The sequence below is a fragment of the Apis florea genome, unplaced genomic scaffold, assembly GCF_048593485.1.
Source record: "Apis florea isolate Af1SG1 unplaced genomic scaffold, ASM4859348v1 contig_3811_pilon, whole genome shotgun sequence".
NCBI lineage: Eukaryota > Metazoa > Arthropoda > Insecta > Hymenoptera > Apidae > Apis > Apis florea.
In genome coordinates this window covers 1,139,785-1,159,066 of record NW_028256868.1, presented here as the reverse complement: position 1 = coordinate 1,159,066, position 19,282 = coordinate 1,139,785, and the positions used below count along the sequence as shown (strand labels likewise).

Sequence of the window (19,282 nt, the reverse complement as noted above, 5' to 3'; positions counted from 1 at the left end):
AGAGGAGAGTACGTTTTCTGTTTAAAAATTTAATCCATTGGACAAACGAAGGATGAAGATAAAATTGGATAAAATAGGAAGATATCTTTAATAATAAAATCCCCCCGCTGGTCACGCTAGAATAAATCGATAATAGATCGTAATTGCTCCGTGTATCGATGGCGATGGAGAGAACGAGCGTTTATTTATAATGATGTGAGCGGGGATATTGTCACGATTGATTGAATTATATATACACCGGTACGATCGGTGTACGTATAATAACGATATAAGCCGACGAGTTAAGTAATTCGCGATAACAGCTGACTACTACCACCGGTGACGTTTCAATGGCCGACGATTTCGCGCTCGTGATTTATATACGCGTTTCCATAATATTTACGCCTCTGGCTCGCGTTATTACGACACATTGCGCGTTATGAAATTTCGAATCGGAATAAATTTCTCCAACGCGCGAGGAGGAGAGAAACGTTACCCCAGATCGATAAATCCTTTAATCGTATATATATATATATATAAAAGGACGGTTTGTGATAAAGATTTATAAATTTTTTTTATACGAAACAACTCGAATCTCACAAATTCTTTTAATCCCGATTAAAACTTGTTCAAACCTGTTCAAACATCCCTTCCCAATTCGATCGGTCCAAGATTTTCGCAACGACGAGAGAGAGAGAGAGAGAGAGAGAAGTTCGAATGGTCAGAGAAAATGGCCCAATCGCTAGACACGAACCAGACGGGAACGAAGTCGGCGTTTGAATATTCATCGCCGACTTTTCAATGGAGGAAACGTGGCCAGGCGGCGGTGACAAGATCGTGACGATCCTCCTCCCAGTTTCCGGATTGATCCACGCGGATCAAACGACTTGCTTAACGATTCCTTCGCTCCTTTCGTTTCCTTCGAGACCTTGACCACTGGCTGGTTGCTTTTGTAGACGACGGTGGCCCGGTATTTTTCAAAGGAGACAACGAGAGATGGGGGCCGTTGAACCGCGTGCGAAATACAAGGATATTTTCGCGGACGACGTCACGTGGACGACCTGGCACCGTTTCGAGGAACGATAAGACACGGTCAGGGGGAGAAAGAGGTCGAAGACCCTTCTTCTGTCTCGCTGTCGATCGACACGTGTTCGACGTGTTGGAGGATGGGGCGGGCGTGTATCACGATTCGATTGGGGAAGAGAAGGAAGGAGCTCGATCCATCTTGCCAAATCCGTTTATTGCGAATCGGATCGTTGAAAATCGTGCACTCTGAAAAACGATCGTGTTACGAGCGGAGTTAGAATCACAGGGGGTTGGATTGATGAAGAAAAAAAAAAAAAAAAAAAAGAAGAGAGGCGAGACAAAGTTGTCCAAGGAGAATGTTTACAAAATATAGGGAATCCCTTTTTTACCCCGTCCCAATATTTGTCCCGGGATTTTCGAAACAGTGGAAGGTTGCTCAGTTTGCTAGTCACCGTTACTTTCGAGCGTTTTAAGAGAGTATTTCTTGGAAGCATTGGAAACTGTTCAATTTACTGTAGGTTTAGGTTCAGGGGAATCACGGTATCTTTGGAATGTTCGAGATCGTTCGATCGTCGAAAAGCGACCGTGAAATGAATAATCAAACGATCCTTCAAACGCCCACTTTACCATTCCCATTATCCTGGCAATGGGTACCGTTCTTCTCTCTCTCTCTCTCTCTCTCTCTCTCTCTCTCTCTCTCTCTCTCTCTCTCTCTCTCTCTCTCTCTCTCTCTCTCTTTTCTACAGAGAATACAAAAAGGAAACACGACAAATTCCTCGAGAATTCCGATCCTTCATTAAACCCGGAATCCTTCAATCCTCGCACGTACCTTCCCGATACAAACTCCGTTCCAATGCGTCCTGAAGACTAATAATACGAAAACCGATTATTTATTTATTTAGATTTAACTAGTCTGTTATCAATCGACGACACGCTCGATCCTTGGAACGCGTTCCCCTCTCGCCTTTCATCTACCCTCGAGATGTCGCCATTCACGATTCTCAGATTTTATTCAGATGAAAATCCAAATCTCCCTGATCCTCTCCAACCAACCCCAAATCGATCCTGAATCCTCGTCCGTCTCTCGATCCGGGGTGACGAGAGGTGGTTGTTTCGATGATACACGCACAGAGAACGAGAAAGAGAGAGGTTGCGGCAAGGGAAGGAAGGAAAAAAAGAGCGTCCTCGCCTCAAGGTGTCACTGACTCCCGTACGTAGGTGATCGACCTCCATGGTCCCCACCTTGCACGCTCCGCTGAGAACCTCGCCGCCCCCTTCTGCCCTCCCTCCTTCCCCCTCCGCCTCTTTCTCGGCCTGTTGGCACCGTTGCCTCCCTTTCCTCCTCCCTGCCTCGTCTGTGAAACGCGTACACGCCGGTGACGTAACGCCGGTTATTCAACCTGGTTGTTCAACCTGGCCAGTGACGAAATGCCAATGCCCACGCTCCGCTCCGCGAAAGTTCCCCTTTTTTTCTTCCTTTTTCTTGCCTTTTTGCACACGAGTAGTTGTAAGCTCCTCGAGTCCTGTTTCCTGTTTCACGCGGATGCGGTGGAATTTTTTTTTTTTTCTTTTTTTTTTCGACGGATTCCTCCTTCGAATGGAGCGCGATTTTTCACGGAGGACGATTGACGATTAAGGGCGGTTCGAGCGATGATCGAACCTTTAGCTTGCCGTGGATGGGGACGAGTCCAAGTGATTTTTTTTTTATCTCTAAAAAGAAAATCATAGCGCGGATCGAAGAAGAGGTTGATCGATCGGCAAGATCTTCCAGAATCTAAACAGAACTCGCTTTAGAAGCGTGCACCTCGTGTGTTGTTGTCGGTTATTTATGTAACAGTAAGGATAACGGGAAGCGCGTGTCAAGGCTGGGAGTGACTTCCGTTTGGTCCGTCAGCTTGGAAGCACGATCGTTCCGAATATTATAGTTAAAAATGGCGAGATTAAAAAAAAAAAAAGAAAGAAAAGAAAGAGGAATTTCTTGGACAGTAATTTGGCTTTTGCAGAAAGAGGAGAGAGACCTGACCTGAGATCGATCAACGGATCCTTGGCATCTGCCCGTTGTAAATTCGTAGATCGTTACGTAAGAGGAACGAGATTTAATCTTGGTTTCATCGAAGAAAGAGAGAAAGTTGCGCGCCACGGACAGGCCGTCTAACACGAATCTAACGCGACAGAGGAGGCGGTGGGGAGGGAGGGGCCTTACCTCCCGGGAGGTAAAGGGGTCAGTCAGCCTAAATCCACACGGGCCTGGCCTAGTCAATGAAAGTGTTCACTGTTTACGCTGTGCTTGCGTTTACTTTGCCGCCTGGTTAGACAGCCCGCTAGAGATCATACCCTCCCTTCTCCCTAAAATATCTAACTCTCGAAAATTTTTACACGATTAAAAATCCTAACAACAATATATCTCTTGAACGAATCCCTCGTGGAAAAGTTTCATCGAATCAGCTTAATCATCATCAACCAGATCTTCAACCACTCAACGGAGACGGCTCACAGCTCAAGGATCGACATGATCCAAGGAGAGACGAGATCTCGAGATTTCACCTTCGTCGTCGAGTCGAGTCGAATCGAAATGGTCCTTGGCCACGCGCGTGGCCAGCCAGCGCGGATTCCGTTACACGGAGCCAGGATCCTCCCGTCAAGGATGCGGTGAGTGACCTATGCCTCTTCTCCCCCGGCGGGATTCCGTGTCAACGCACTTGGCCTGCCCATCCTCGCGCGTGCCCCCCTCGCACGTGCACGCGCACGCACCGCGAAAATGGGACCGGTTTTCGGCCTCTGAGACGCGCGTGGAACGAGGCCTGGGGTGGGGGACACGTCACCACCGTTGCTTCTTGGGACACGCGCCGTTTTCGCGTAACAGTGACGTAACGTGGCTGCTTCGAGAAACGGTGAACGGAGGAAAGGCCGTTCACCAATTTTAAGTGTATATATATATATGTATGTATATACGTGGAGAGAGAGAGAGAGAGAGAGAGAGAGATGAGGCGCTTTTTACTGTTGATTAGCGTAACGGTGAATCCTCGAGAGGAGAGATTATTTAGCGTGAAACGCGATAATTCGTAACCACTATGGGATGCCAAGTTTTTCTGAGCGCCTTCCTCGCTCGTGCCCTACTTTCCTCCTTCCTCTTCGTTTCTTCTTTTTCCTTCGTTTCGCTCCTTTGCTGCGTTATTTCGAGACGCGTTAACGTCCACGATCGCTTCTTGAACGCTTCTTGAACGTGTAAATATATATATATATATATATAGGAAGCAAAGGATGGACGATGCTCCGTTTTAAAGGGAGTTGGAGAAATGGAGTAGAAATCGAGGAAGAGGCGGTTGTTGCACGCGCCAAAACAAGAGGCGTGGAAAAGGAGGAAGCACGGATAGGAAGAGGAACGCGAAGTGGAACGAGAGAGGCGAGCGAGGCGAGTTCAACGACCGGCTTCGTCACTCCGACCTGAAATTTCATTAAGGGCGTCCAGCCATTGCGCAAGAGATTAGGATCGTCACGGTGTTTACACGGCTGGCGTGTAACAGAGAACGGGACACTCCACCGTCATCGCTTGCCCGTGGAAATTTTCCAATTGTGATGATTACAGTGTTGACGGGAAAACGGAAGATCGGGGAAGAACAGGTATTGAGAAATGTATGCACCTAATTGTTGGATGTATATTTTGGACGAAGATAAAATTTGAGGCGAATAAGAAGAATGGAGAAAAGGAATCTTGCACAATTATTTACTTTTAAATCGAGGATATATGTAACCGAAGAGAAAAGAAGATATGGGCTGATACGAAGGTCTTGGAATTGGAAGGTCGCGTAGAGTGGTGATAAAATCGAAGGGAGGAAGCGATTAATCAGGCATTGTTGCGCCAATCCCGAAAGGTATGGCAAGGGGATCATCGTGGGACGATACCATTTGCTCGTCGAGGTGGATACGAGGGGCAGATTCGACGTGAATAGATAGGTGGACGATCGAAAATAATCCGGATTTCGCAAGCCGTTTCGGTCCAGCGCGGATAACAAGGCCATCGGGGTCGTAGGCATCGCGGCCTATTTGCTCGACGGAGAAATAATGCACCGTCGTCTCGATATTCCATTGTGGATCGACGAAAGAGGGACGATTCTTCTTTTATCTTTGAATGCGATATAATTGTAGAAATGTAACTACGAATACGTAAACTGTAAACGATTGATTATTGAATAAATAATTTATAATGTAGAATACGTTGTACGATCAATTAATTCCTTCTCTTCCGTTTAAAAATATATGATAAAGGAATTTTGATGGAATCAAAAAAATTATTAATTCCACTTTGCTCAGTTTGCTCGATCGGATGGAAATCGTTCAGTGGCGATTATATATCTCGAGGCGGTAATAATTTATTCGCGATAATTCACTGTTAACGATCCATCCAGATATTACATTTTTTTAAAAGGAAAGATTGGACGGCGAAAGTAAAGTCTGTCTTACTTTCAACCAACGATTCGAAAGCCTTTCCCCGACGCGAAACGGTGAAACGATTAGCACGTATCTTTTTTCACTTTCCTCCGTTTCATCGGCCGTTTACAATCATTTCACCGAGGCCAAACTGGATCCCGAATTTCGCCTCGCTCAACGATAAGAAGAGAAATTTGTGCGTCGCGATTGGATAAGACAATTATTCCGAATAATTGCGCCAAGATTTACAAGATTATCTCAATCCCTCAAACTGCTTCAAACTGCTTCAAAAAAAAAAAAAAAAAACCACGCGATTTTACAATTTAAAGGTGAATGTAGGTTGATGATGCAAACTCGTCTTTAAATTCTTTTCAAACTTCATCAAACCATATCGTCGCGAAAGAGAGATTGGAAAGGAAGTTTTCTAAACTGGAACGATCTTCTATTAGTCGATTAATTACCATTAAACTTTGAACTTTCGATTTCCATCCTATTTATTATCGAAAACATCGCCGCACAACTTAAGAACAGCTTACGAATCGCTTTAATCCAAGACTCTCCCCTTTAACTCGATCAAAAACTATCAACTTCCCGGCCAAAGTTTGGCCCAACCAAACTAAATTAGAATCGCAAACTTCTCTGAAAATCCATCCGGAACCGATATCAACTCAGCCTTGACCATGCACAAGAGAGATTTCACAAACTCTCTCAAACCGAATCGAGGAAGGAAGAATCTTTGGAAAAATCGCTCGGCTCGAATCTCGAGTCTCTTCGACTACGACAAAACCAAGGAAGACAATCGTGGATCAAACAAACTCTCTCAAACCGAATCAAAACTCTCGAGGAAGGAAGAATCTTCGGAAAAATCGCTCGGCTCGAATCTTCTTCCGCGAATCTCGAGTCTTTTCGACGACGACAAGCCAAGGAAGACACCCCCGATCAAATCGAGGGGATCAGAGAAGAATCCGTGGAGAATTCCCTTCTAAAAGGTTTCTCGAAGGCTGGCTGTTAAATAGCCGGAGTAAGAGGAATTTCGTCACGAACGGCTTTTACGATATATCCAACGTTGTTGTTGAGCAACGTGAAACGGGCCTCGGCCGTCCTGGATGTCGGCCGGTAATCCCGGCCGAATCAAGGCCGGCGCACACGGAGACGGCTCTTACTTTCACGCGTTAGAGACGCTTATGCTCGCTTATATCAACGATGGGACGTCCACTGGGTCCCATGGATTCCAACCTCCCACGCCTCGTTCGGTCCTCCTTCCTCCTGTCGAGAAAATTTTCGAACTCAACACGGACTCGAGCCAAGGAACCCTGTTAAGGGTTGCCAACAACAACAACAATACCCTTAAAAAAAGCGGAGACATCCCGATGAGACAGTTAAAGTTCGACTTGATTCAAGAGGATAGTTTTTCGCAACTGTTGTCTCATCTATATTTCCCTTAGCTCCTTCTCCATCCAGTTTGAGAACTCACAACTTGCCAATCTTTGGCCCAACTTTCTAAAAAAACGAAAATGTTCTGTAATCAAAGAAATATAGATTCGCGAGGATCGATCCAAGGAAAATTCTAAAGATTTTTCTCGATGGGGGTAAGAGCGACAACGAGTTGAAACGATAGATAGAAGGTATATTGAAACTGCTAATTATCCTTGGAATTAACGAGGCCAGAAGTTTCCTAATCTGGAGCGGATTAAATGGTGGACAAGACTGGGTGGAAGTGGAAGCAGGAGAGGTGGAGGAGGAGGAGGAGAAGAAGAAGAAGAGGAAAAAAGAAAAAAATTCTTTAAGGATATTGTAGTTATTCAGGAATGTGTTCCACCTGCGACCGCAAATCGGTTGACCGCAATCTTCGACGCGAGAGTATCGACAGCGAGTACGAGTGATTAAGAAATTGTGTGCATAAGTTATTCGATCGTTGGACACGTGAATCATTGGCGCGACATGTAAATCTGTAACAAAGAAGTTAATCTATCAGTGTCCCTGGAGAAGGGAGGAGGGGAGGGGGAACAGGGATAATCAAGGACGATAATCAGTGCGTCATAGCGACTGAAACTGAAACCCCCTTTTACAATGTAAATGTGCAACGAGCAAGCTATATCCATCGTTCCAGTTTCAAGTGGATACGGATTTCTCTCCGTTTTTTTCTGACCTCGGGGAAGAGAGAAAGGGATGAAGAGGGAAAAAGTTTAAGATCAAGTTCGATCCCTCCGTAGGAATCGTTTTCAATTGAAAAGTTTAAGAGAATTTGTTGAATTGAAGAGAGAGTTTCGAGAGATAGATTTACACGATATTTTGTCGAGTTTGAAAACATCAACCGCTATTTAAAGAGTTTCGATTTATACGCAAAGTTTGCCTCGCCAATATTTCGAATCCGAACTTTCAATTTCTTAGATTCTTATCCTTTGAAAAAAATTCGTTTTCAAACGAATCATCGGACAATTTCTCGGATCGCTCGTTAACCAACTCCAAACTTCGTAGGACCCGACACTTCGTAAACTCTCCTACGATATCTCGAGTCCTCAAATCATCTGTTTTTCAAAATATCCCGAGGAAACTTTTTTTTCCTCTAATCAAACCGTTCCAAACATCAAAGCGCCCGATGATACTCCACAAACTTTTCCGCAATATCTCAAATCCTCGAATCCCTCCACGAACCTTCTCCAAGCGGCGAGCCAACGACAATTTCTCATAATCCGATCAAACCGCTCGATACTTTGCCAAACCTCGAAACCAAAACTCTTTCTCAAATCGTCCAAAATATCCTTCATCTGATAGAGTCTCTCGAAGAATCTGCCTGGCGCAAACGCGCGGAGGATGAGTGACAATCCTCTCGAAAAAGTTTTCTCGTTGACGAGAGAGAGAGAGAGAGAGAGAGAGAGAGAGAGAGAGAGAGAGAAACGAGAGACACACAGGATACGCGAAAAAGAGATTCGCGGGGAGAAAGAAATGTCGTGGAGGACACGACAAAGAGGACTGCTTTCTCCGCGGAGGAGAAGCGGCAGCTTAGCGGCAGGTAGCACCGATCGAGAGTAAAAGCGGCTCGGTGAGAGAGAGAGAGAGAGGAGGAGAGGCGGTGGTCGATCGGTGCGAGAGAGTGGGACGACGGGGAGAAAGGTGAAAGCACTCTCACCTCGCCGCGGAACGATCTTTTCGGTTTTTACGCCGTGTGCTCCTCCGAGAATACGATTCGCGTGGCGCCTCGGGGACTTCGTCCCAGTTACGTGGCCGGCTGTGCTTCCCTCCACGAGCTTCATCATCGAGAAAGAGTCGAGAAGCGCTTCTGCTCTTCTTTCTCCACGCGAGAATTGCCTCTCTTTGGCAACTCTTTTGCGATCGAATTGAAACCAGATTCTGTGACTCTTTGAGTGTAAATGTCAAAGTGGAAACTATGCCAGATCGAATCTATCAGAGTTTCTTAAATAAAGTTTCCGAGAGATTTTGTGAATTTTGATCGATCATCCTCTTCGAAGTTATCCGGGGAAAATTCGAATAAGCGAATATCTATAAGGCTCTCTTTATAGATACCTTAGAATTGATTGCATGTTTCGAAATTGTGGATAGGAATGGAAGTTTGTTGTAAAAACGAACGGTGCAGGACAGGAACTAGGATAGGAAAGTGATAGTGAATGGTACTTGCCCAAGAAGGGGATCTTTTATTCGTGGCATTTGTTTAAATGTAATATCGAGGAGAGGAATATGTTATGCAAATTGGATAGGTGGAGCCTGTTTGGCCCCATTCGAACGGCCTAATTAGACGTTCGACCAACTTTGTAATGTTAGGCTTGGATAAGCTTGTTATGAAACTATAAACGCTCGGATCGATGCGAGAGAGAAGTGGTGATAAGTGGTGAACGGGGCTGCCCTGTTGTAATCAGCCGCTACGATCGAGTTTTCGGTGTACAATCGTACACAGATACTCGCGCACTTTTCATTCTCAACGCGCGTTAAAAAAACATAATTCGAACGGGAAATTATCACACAATGGGTGCACCCGAAGAAATATACAAGACACGAGGAGTTCCTTTTTCCGATCCGATTTCGAATCATCGATCGATCAACGATAAAAAAAAAAAAGTCTCTTCAAACCTCGTCAAACATCGTCAAACCCCGTCAAACCCCGTCAAACCTCGTCAAACCTTCGTCAAATCTCGGGCGCGAGCATTTAAAAAGGAAAAGGAAGAGAAAGAGGAAGAGGGAGGGAAGGAAGAGAGAAGGAAAAATCGCGAGATACGCGTCGCGATATCGCGTCATCGGGCGTTACGTGTCATCGGGCGAGCCGAGTGTCCCGGAAGTGGCGTCATTTCGGCCGATGTGGGACGGCCGAGCCTCGAACAACCGGGCGAAGGGATAAAGAGACCTCGATAGCGGGCGTAGACCTCGCGAGCGGTTCTGTTGTAGTCATAGAACAACGGCCCTGAGCCTTTGTGAAGCGTTGCGAAATACAAACGAGCCAGGCGGCCACCGCTGGTGCACGCTCGCGTTATCTATTATTACGTGATTTCTCCCTCACTCCTCCTCCCTCCCTCCCTCCCTCCCTCTCTCTCTATCTGTCTATCTATCTTCCTTTCCTACTCTCGACTCAGGGCCGCGGCTAGTGTAGCCTTCCACACAAGGGATCAGGTGTCCACGCGCCTACTCCTCTCGAGAGGATCGATTAAAATGGGATTAAACGGCGATAAGCGTATTCGATTCGCCTCAGAGATTAATCACGATGAATAATGAGAGACAGAGACAGAGAGAGAGAGAGAGAGAGAGAGAGAGAGAAAGGGAGATACTCGTTCTTGACGAATAAGATATAACTAGGTTACAGTGTTTAGGGAAAAAGAGGATTGGACGCGATTAAAATCGAGGTTCGCATCGTGAATTTTGCGTGGGTTTTCGAGTCGAGAGAGATAATTGAGTGGACAAGGATTAGATTGATAGAAGAAATTAGATAGAAGTTATATAGCGTCGATTAAATCGTTTGACCTTTCTCTGTGAGAAATTAAAATACGCGAAATGTATTCTCTCTCTCTCTCTCTCTCTCTCTCTCTCTCTCTCTCTCTCTCTCTCTCTCTCTCTCTTTCTCGTTTTAAGTAATAATAACGAGATATCAATGAAATTGATGGTATTGATGGAATTGTATTCCGAGGAAGAAAAAATATCTTGCGATATATATATATATATATATATACGATTGAATATTTAGATTAAGGTAATTGAGGAAATTAAAAGGAGTATCGTTTCAATTGCCCACGATGTTAACGATGGTAATGATGATAGGCTGTAGAGAGGAAGAGAGATGGGCGAGCGAGTGTTGAGCGTGGCCGTCGCTCAACAGGACTAGACGCTTGGCTCCTGACAGATAAATGCTTTTATGTAATGCTGCCAGACCTCTAGTCTGGATAAAGAGAAGCAAAACCGTTGCGCAATGACCCCGTTGCGCGTTTCGGCCAGGCCGTGTTGGGAAATCCATCGTGTCGTTAAAAATGTGGGCCATCGGCACATTCTTCTTCCACGAAAACAAACAGCTATGCAATATCGAATACGACCTATTTGCCATCCTCGTCCCCCACTTTCGACACCATGATCATCCTACTGATCCATCCTCTACGCGCTAAATCCAACGAAATATCTTAAACTTCTAAAATCCTATTCTATTATTTCTTTCTTTCTTTCTTTCTCTCTCTCTTTTTTTTTTTTTTCATGGAGAAAGTTTTTAAATTTAACTCGAATTTAACAAGTGTTCCAAAATCCATTTCAGAAATAAATGACCCAGTCCGGTAACCTATACCTATACGAATTAATTTTAACCGTCTCAAATAAACACCACACGGAGAATTTTCAAGGAAGAATTAACGATTAAAATTTTTTTCGTAAAGTTAGAAAGAAACGACGATCCCTAAACCTTGGCTAATTATATCCAAAACCTTAAACAGTCTCGGGAAATAACCTTAAAGAGTCTCGAACACAAAATTTTTCCTCTTCTAAAAAATTCTTCTCGATATGGCAAAATTAGAAAATCGTCGCGGAGACAGCTCGGAGACGACGACGATCCGCGATGATTTTCCTTCGAAAAGCCGGTGAACTTGGGGAATCACCGGGTGAGACGAGCGCGGGGCAAGGCGGGAATCGAGTGCAGCGCCATCGTGCAGCGAGCGGGCGAAGTTGGTCGACAGGTACGCATCGGTTCGTGGACGCTAGGTGGCAGGTAGGCTGGCCGTGGTAGCGGGCAATGTCAATGTCAATGAGCACGTGAGCCCCGCTCGAGGAAAAATCGATACGCTGTGTCAAAGCTTTTCCCAGCGAAAGAGAGATAGCTGCATACGCGAGAACGAACCCGGGAATATCCGAGGGATGATCGACGATGCGATTCCATCTTATTTATTTATTTACATAAATCTTCTCTTCCCTTCCTCGTCGACGATACGAAGTGGAAATTGTGCTCTCCAGATTCTTGAACGATCCCTCCTATTGAATTTTCATTTCCAGGAAGGAAATGGATAAATAGTTTTTCTCTTTCTCGGATATCGACGATGATTATCGAGCGTTGCTCACGTCGTTGCTTTAAATAAAAATCTTGTCACAACGACGATCTGTACACGGAGGGTTTAAATAGGGTTTATTGAAGAGAGGATCAGCTCGACCAGCTGCTAGTTAAAGCCGCGTTTGAAGTAGCGAAGTTCCTCTTTAAGAGAAGGATTATTCTGGGAACGATTATTCCAAGCAAAAGTCTACACGAATACGACACGAATGGGGAATGGAAAACAAAAATAAAAACACTGGCCGATATTTTTTTGCAACACCTGTCCAACCGCGATCAAAAATAACGTTCGCAAACGTCGTAAAACGTCGAAATAATCGAAATATCCACCTATCCTCTCGACCAACCCCCTAAGACCCGATCGTATACGCAATCAAGCGCAACCACCAAAACCCACCAAAACCTGTACATATGTACACACTTTTAACGAACCACCTGTACACAGGACCCATCATCCGTGATCCTCGAGCCACCATATTACATCCATCATCCTCCAAACCCAGTATAAACAAACCAAACGAACCAAAACAAACTCCAATACCTAACCAATACCTTCACCTACCCCGAATACTCGAACGATAATTATAATAGTACTCGTACGATTCGAATTCACGAGACGAATGAGAGAAAATTGGAGAGTGGAGACGAGGAAGGAGAGAAATAAAATAGGAGGACGAACCTTTGACGCGTAGATGACGTCTCTCGGGATTCTGCGTCTCGTTGACCGCGATGGTTGCCTCGCACACCTCGATGGGATAGATGGGCACCCCGTTGCTGCTCGCCGTGCGATCGACCATCCCGGATGGATCATCGCGCGCCACGTCCGCTGACATAACCCCTCTCTCTGTCGTCGCGACTAATGACAACGTGTCCGGACAACTGTCGGTGTGCCACAATGGTAGGCGCACCGCGTACACTCGAGGGTTGATGTCCATGAATGGGGTGGAGGGGGAGGGGGGACGAGAGCGGGCTCGTCTCGCGCCTGCGCCGCTCTCTCTCTCTCTCTCTCTCTCTCTCTCGCGCGCGCGTAACCCACGCGATCCCGAACGTGTGCGACCCTTTCGTCTTTCGCGGATATCTCCGGATACCTCCTCTTTTGTGCCCGCTTCCTGCGTGGGATTGATGATGACGCACGTCGAGACGCTTTTACCGCAACCACCGCTTTTTTCATCAACGAGGGGAGGGTGGTTGGTCGAGTACCGTGCATTCAGAGGGACGGGCTATTTTTTTTCTTTTTTTTTTTTTTTTTTTTCGATAGGGTGTACATCCGGGCGGTGGTTGTACCGGGTGGCTGGCACGTTTTTTCTCATTTCAAGGAGGAGAAGAGCATTTTTTTATTATTCCACGTTATCTCGTTGTTTAGTAACACGCGTTATCGAGTATGATTTGTAGAAGAAAAGAGATGCTTCTTCTATTTCTTTTTTTTATCGATCGATCGAGAATCGGTTTAATTAATTAATGATTATTTATTTTATATGTATGCCACTTACTGTGTATATGTTCTGGTTTAATGTGACGAAGGCCATGACGACTTACCTGTAACAGAGAAATGTAAAATTGACGTTAATGAGTGGTTATGAATGGTTTAGAAAAGAAGGTGTTAATAAATGAGCGAGTTTGGTAAATCGCCACATAAGATCGTTCCTCCAGAAATAAATACATCCCGTATAAATTTTATCGATGAACGTGTAACTCCGACGATGGTTAATAGGTTTTTCATTTTTATTTCTCGTTACAGATTTTGAACAAAGGCAGAAAAAGTTAAAGCTCGTCGTTACGAGATTATTACGAGACTCGTAAATCCGCACGATCCTAAATCCTACAACATAAAAAAAAAAACCTCGACATTCAAGACCCCCATTATGAGGTTAAGAATAAATCCGTAAACGAGGGTCACTCGTCGAGAGTCGTCCCTAGGTCCTTCTCCGTTTAACCACCTCTCCAGAGAATTTCTCCATTGCTTTCTCCGGGAACGTTCAAAATTCCCGCCAATAAAGGGTAGCCGAAATTGATCCTTCTGGTATCTATTAGGCGATAACGTTATCAGAAGAAATTTGCACGTAGCGATACCGACCCACGAGTCGCGGATTTCCTGTAGTACCGACTCGCGGCTCGTGATTCGCGAAAGGACAGTGGCGCCTCGTCGCGGAGAGCGCCACAACTATTTTGCGATTGTCGTCGCGTGTAAATTCACTCAGACCTCCGAGTATATATATATATATATATATTGATATATTGGCGATTAAATTCATTTTTCTCGCGACACTTTTCACGATTTCTTCTCGTTAAAAAAATCATTTCGTTCGTTCAGATCGTGACGGGGAGTCAAGGATGATACATAACCTAAAAAATACGATTACTTTGAAGGATCTGTCTTTGTCTAATCCATCCACGTAACATAATTCCTCGACGTACAGTCCTCGCTCTTCTAACGATTTCTCGGGAACAAACTTCGATAAAAAAAAAGAATCCCTCTTTAGGCGTAATCTGGAAAATAAATACGTTTTATAACACGATTCTAAATTCCTTCCCTAATCTATCACAGAGAATCAAGGTGACGTTATATTACCTCGCCAAAGAGTATCAGCGTAGAGAATCGCAATTACACGGTTTCTCGCCGACAAAACTTCAATTAAAAATAAACGTCCTAGAAGCATATCTCTCGAGCGAAACCTCGCGTCCCTCTTCACACCCTCCAGAAAATCTAGCCCTGACCCAAACCAACGAAAACCAAGTAGTCCCAAGCACACTTGCCAGCTGTGTTTGTCAGCAAGTATACCCCGAGTGGAATACCCATTTTTTTTTATCCCTCTCCACTCCTAAAAGGGGTGGAAACGAACGGTTTAAACGAACGCGGCAGGGGTGTGAGCGTTATCGAGGCGAAGCTTGAGAGACACTGTACGGCGCCGATGTATTCTCGGATGGAATAGAATCGAGAAAGAGAGAGAGAGAGACGAGTATACGTGTTGGTGCACCTTGGAAACTCACCTACCCACCGGGTCGTTGACCGGGCGCTAAGGAAAGTGGGACGAAGCAAACAGTACTCGGCGTTAATGCGCGAAGGCCTTGAGAGATCACTGACGCATGCGTCCGTGCGGAAAGATCGAGAAAGAGAGGCGCGTTGGCGAGAAGGGGATGGAATTATGCGCAACGCGAGGAGGAAAGGAGATGGGACGAGCACGACGAATCCGTGTCCTTTCTCTTATTAAGCGGCACGCGTGTGCGTGAGCGAGGAAACTAGGGAAAAATCAACGGTGGAGGCTGGGCATCTAAAGAGTTACACTTGGATAGTTATCGTGGGTAAGATCTATTTTTGATAGTTCTTTAAAGATGCAGATTTCGAGCTCGTTTTCGAGCAAGATTTGTATAAAGAAACTAACCGTTTTGTGGAATATAAATAAAGTATATGAGAAAGTATATTTCTTGCCTCCCGTGTTTGTTTCTCCAACTTATTAATTTTACCCTTCCAAAGAGTTAATATTTTTTTTTAATCTGTAATAAACATTGAAATATATTTGGAATGGAAGTATCGTCTATTTACCACGAAGAAAATAGTTGAAAGGCTATATTACAATTCCTATGAGGAGAAAACGTTATTATCGAATTTCCAGATCGTACTCTCGATTTAATTTTCTCAAAGTCGCGGGGGAAAGTCTGGCAGGGAAGTTTCACGCGCGATTTTCCGCCTCGCTCTGATCTGCAGCGTAACAGAGGACCGCGCTAATTTTTAATATCGACGTCGGAAAAGTGGAGCGGCGAACGACCTCGATTTACCATTGCAATTTTTTTTCTTCCCCTTTTCTTCTCCTCCACCAGAGTCTACACTCCGCATCTGGATCTCTTTCGATGGAAGCTTTTCAACCCAGAAGCAGTACGGTAAAGTACAGTACAGTGGGGGATGATTAACACGTGTCGCGCGAGAGAAAGGATCGTGGAAGAAAATTTCCAACCGAAAGAGAATCGATTTTATTTCTATTTCAATCTGTTGAACGATTAATATATTCGACACGAAACGAGTCGCTTGAAATTAAACTCAAAACGGAATATTTAAAGAGCGAAATTATTTTTATCTCAATTCCTGCAACGATGCTCGTAAAAAAATCTGGATAAATATCTGCCACACCGAGATATCCGATGATATTTCATGCGACAAAAGAGTCCACAACGATTAATTTTTCACGACGATCAATCGATCAATCTTAAAATCTCGATCGATTTAATTTCCTCGAAATATTAAAAAAAAAAAAGGGGGAGAGGACGAAAATATTGAATATCGAAAGAATATCGATTTCGTTCCACTCCTTTCTTTTTTTCTTTTTTCGAATAGAGAATGCAAAGTTTCGCCATAGGAACGAATTTATGTAAGTTAGAAGGCTTTACATAAGGCCTCGCGCGTGTTAGTTTCCGCAACGCGATCCGACCAATTTAAACGCGTTGACGTAACGATGTCAACGCACTTTTAATCTCCACCGGCCGAAATTCGCCACGCGACCTTAAAACCGCGGCCACCTCCGCCTACAGCCGCGTTGGTCGAACCTTCATTTATTATTGGAACCAGATCTAGCAGACGTTCGGCCACCTGAGCTCCCTCTATTATAATGCAACTTGCATTATATCGAGCGACGCTTTTACCGGAACTTAACGATCTTCCTAAATCTAATCTCGCGACAATAATGGCTCTTTGTCTCGAGAAATTCAGAGATCTCTGTTCCATTTTTTTTTTTTTTTCTTTTCGATTCTTCGAACGTGAAAATATCATCGAATTAAAAATTAATCTTGATGGGTCGAGGTATCAACGATTCCTTCGAATTTCAATGTTACTCAAATACTCGAAGAAACATCCGCTTGAAAATTTCTTTTGCGTGATTCGATTTCAAAAAATTCTCGTCGATCGTTTCTCAATTTTAAACAGACGCGAATTTCGAGAAACTCTTCGAAATTCTTCGAACTTGAAAGTATAATTCCGAATTAAAAATTTCGGAGAATTAATCTCGATGGATCGAAGTATCAACGATTCCTTCGAATTTCAATATTACTCGAAGACTCGAGGAAACATTCGCTCGAAAATTTTTTTTGCGCGATTCGATTTCAAAAAAGTAAAAGTAATCGCTTCTCGATTTTAAATCGAGTTCAAGCGAATTTCGAGAAATTCGATTCTCCAATTTTCCTCTCCTCTCCAAATTCCTCGATTTTCGGTTGAAAACAATCTCGAAACTTTCCCCTAAATCCCCTCCATGATTAAAGAAACGAAACGGAAACAAGGTTGGAACAAACGAAAATGACGGGTCACATGGGGGGAACGAATGATGAGCATGGGTTAATTGAAGCCGTTTAAGTCGATTTGATTCGGCCGGTGAATTGCATCGAGTGCCGGACGACGAAATAAATTCGATTGCGAAATCGGCCGGTTTGCCGGAAGTCGGGCGGAAAGTCGACGGAGGGAATCCGGGACACGGAGGAACGACGACACCGATGATGATGTCAATCGTTGGCCTGCCTCTTGGAAAGTGAAAGCACACTCCTTCTCTCTCTCTCTTTCTCTCTCTTTCTCTCTCTCTTCGTGTTGTAAACTTCATGGTTACACGAAGCCCCGGGCTACGCTTCGACCGCTTCTGTCTTTCTTCAAACGCGAGGAAAAATGCTGGTGGGTCTGAATGCACATTTCGAACAATCGAATGTCACGATCGGGAACGACGATTCTTTTTCTCTCCCGATTTTCCTTCTTCAACGTTTGTATGTGGAGAAATTGAAGTGGATTTAATACAGTTGAAGAATTTGAAGAAACGAAGGATGATGTGAATTCGATGCTTGTCAATCTTGATTCGTTCTCGAGATTCGTAATACTTTTTCGTAATAATTTTCTAATAATCGAGTTTGGAAAACGAGGATGAATCGGGAAACGAGATATATTTTAAATAAAATTGTATCTGAACAATCTGTTAGATAGAAGTATTGTTAGCGAAATTTAGGAAAGTATTTTAAGCATCGAAACTTCCTCTTTTTTTTTTTTTTTTTTTTCTTTCTTTCATATTCGTTTTATTTCAAAACGAACGACTTACACAACGATCTCGCATATTTGTTGGTATAAAGTGATACCGAACGGTTAGGCACCTTGAAAAGCTTTACAAATTAACGATGTACATTTATGAAACAGCGTTAAGCAACATCAAACATTCGATACTTGTTACATACTCGATAAAACGACGTGGCCTCGATTAAAATCTCTCTCTCTCTCTCTCTCTAAACCAACCATGATTCACCTAAAAGAAAATATTTCTAAATTCACAACTTACAAAATTCTGTGTACTTTGGAGTTAGCAACCAGTTTCTAAATCGGTAGAATAGCAATTTTCTCGAATCGATTTCGAGAAAAGGAATCTGGAGAAGAGAACAAGATAAAAAAAAAAAAGAAAAGATATTCTTCAAAATTGGAAAGTATGCTTAAAAATTATTATACATACATACATATATATTAAATTAGAAGAGACGAAATTCGAGAAATCCAAGAAAATTTCGAAAAATCAGATCGCTTTCGAAAGCTTCCCCTTCGAAATTCGACTCCACCGAAATTCCATTGGAAACTGACGAAGCTCGAAAGGAGATTGAATTCCTTGCTGCCGTTTAACCAGTGCATCGTGTGCAGCACGCAATCGCGTTACGCAAGGGGACGTTACGGAAGGCGAAACGAGTGCACGAATCGAGGGTGTGCGAGTTACGCTCGATCGATCGGATAAATATCGCTCCTGCTCTTTCTTCCTCCCCCCTTCCATTTTTCCTTCGATTCCTGTCCTCCCCAAATCCTGTTATTCCTCGGCTCAGACGCGTTAATGAAATAATTGCATAATAAGCCGACGAGACTTATCGCTGCCTGACCGATTCCACTGACCGAATAATGCACGCGTGGCCCGATTGTGCAAAGTGAAAACCGTGCTTCTGAACACGGCCCGGCTGAATGTTAATCCGTTTAAGTCGGCTAAATAACCGGCGGTCAGAAACCGTGCGTCCAATCTGTATGGTAATGGGCAATGGTTGACGAGCGTGGGGGAGGAACGTTCGTCTGGGAATGAATGGAACGATAGCGATTCGAGCGGAGGAAGAGTACATTTTTTCGTGGACGAGAGTCGATCGATTTTCTCTCTCTCTCTCTCTCTCTTTCCTCTCTTGGAAAGGAATATATTTTGATACGAGATGAAAAAATTTCGCGAATATAACAAATGGAAATATGAAGTTAAATTGTTATTTGTTGCACAAATTTTATTTAATAATCGAGCGATAATTCTTTCTTTCTTTCGAAGTGGACGATTTTTGAAAGTTTGACGCGAAATT

The 19,282-nt window shown here is 44.0% G+C and overlaps 1 protein-coding gene across 3 annotated transcripts in view; it reads right to left on the bottom strand.

Moving 5' to 3' along the window:
• Positions 1 to 19,282, bottom strand: part of E75 (ecdysone-induced protein 75) — a 148,580-nt gene that overhangs the window by 46,560 nt on the left and 82,738 nt on the right. Inside the window, exon 1 of one of the 3 annotated variants that reach the window (XM_086917026.1) lies at positions 12,636 to 13,110. The exons of the other annotated variants lie outside the window; for them this stretch is intronic. Within the exon in view, the coding sequence (XP_086773152.1) occupies positions 12,636 to 12,891 (256 nt within the window). The 5' untranslated portion in view covers positions 12,892 to 13,110. Of the gene's footprint in view, positions 1 to 12,635; positions 13,111 to 19,282 lie in introns of those variants that run through there. 3 annotated transcript variants of the gene reach the window in all.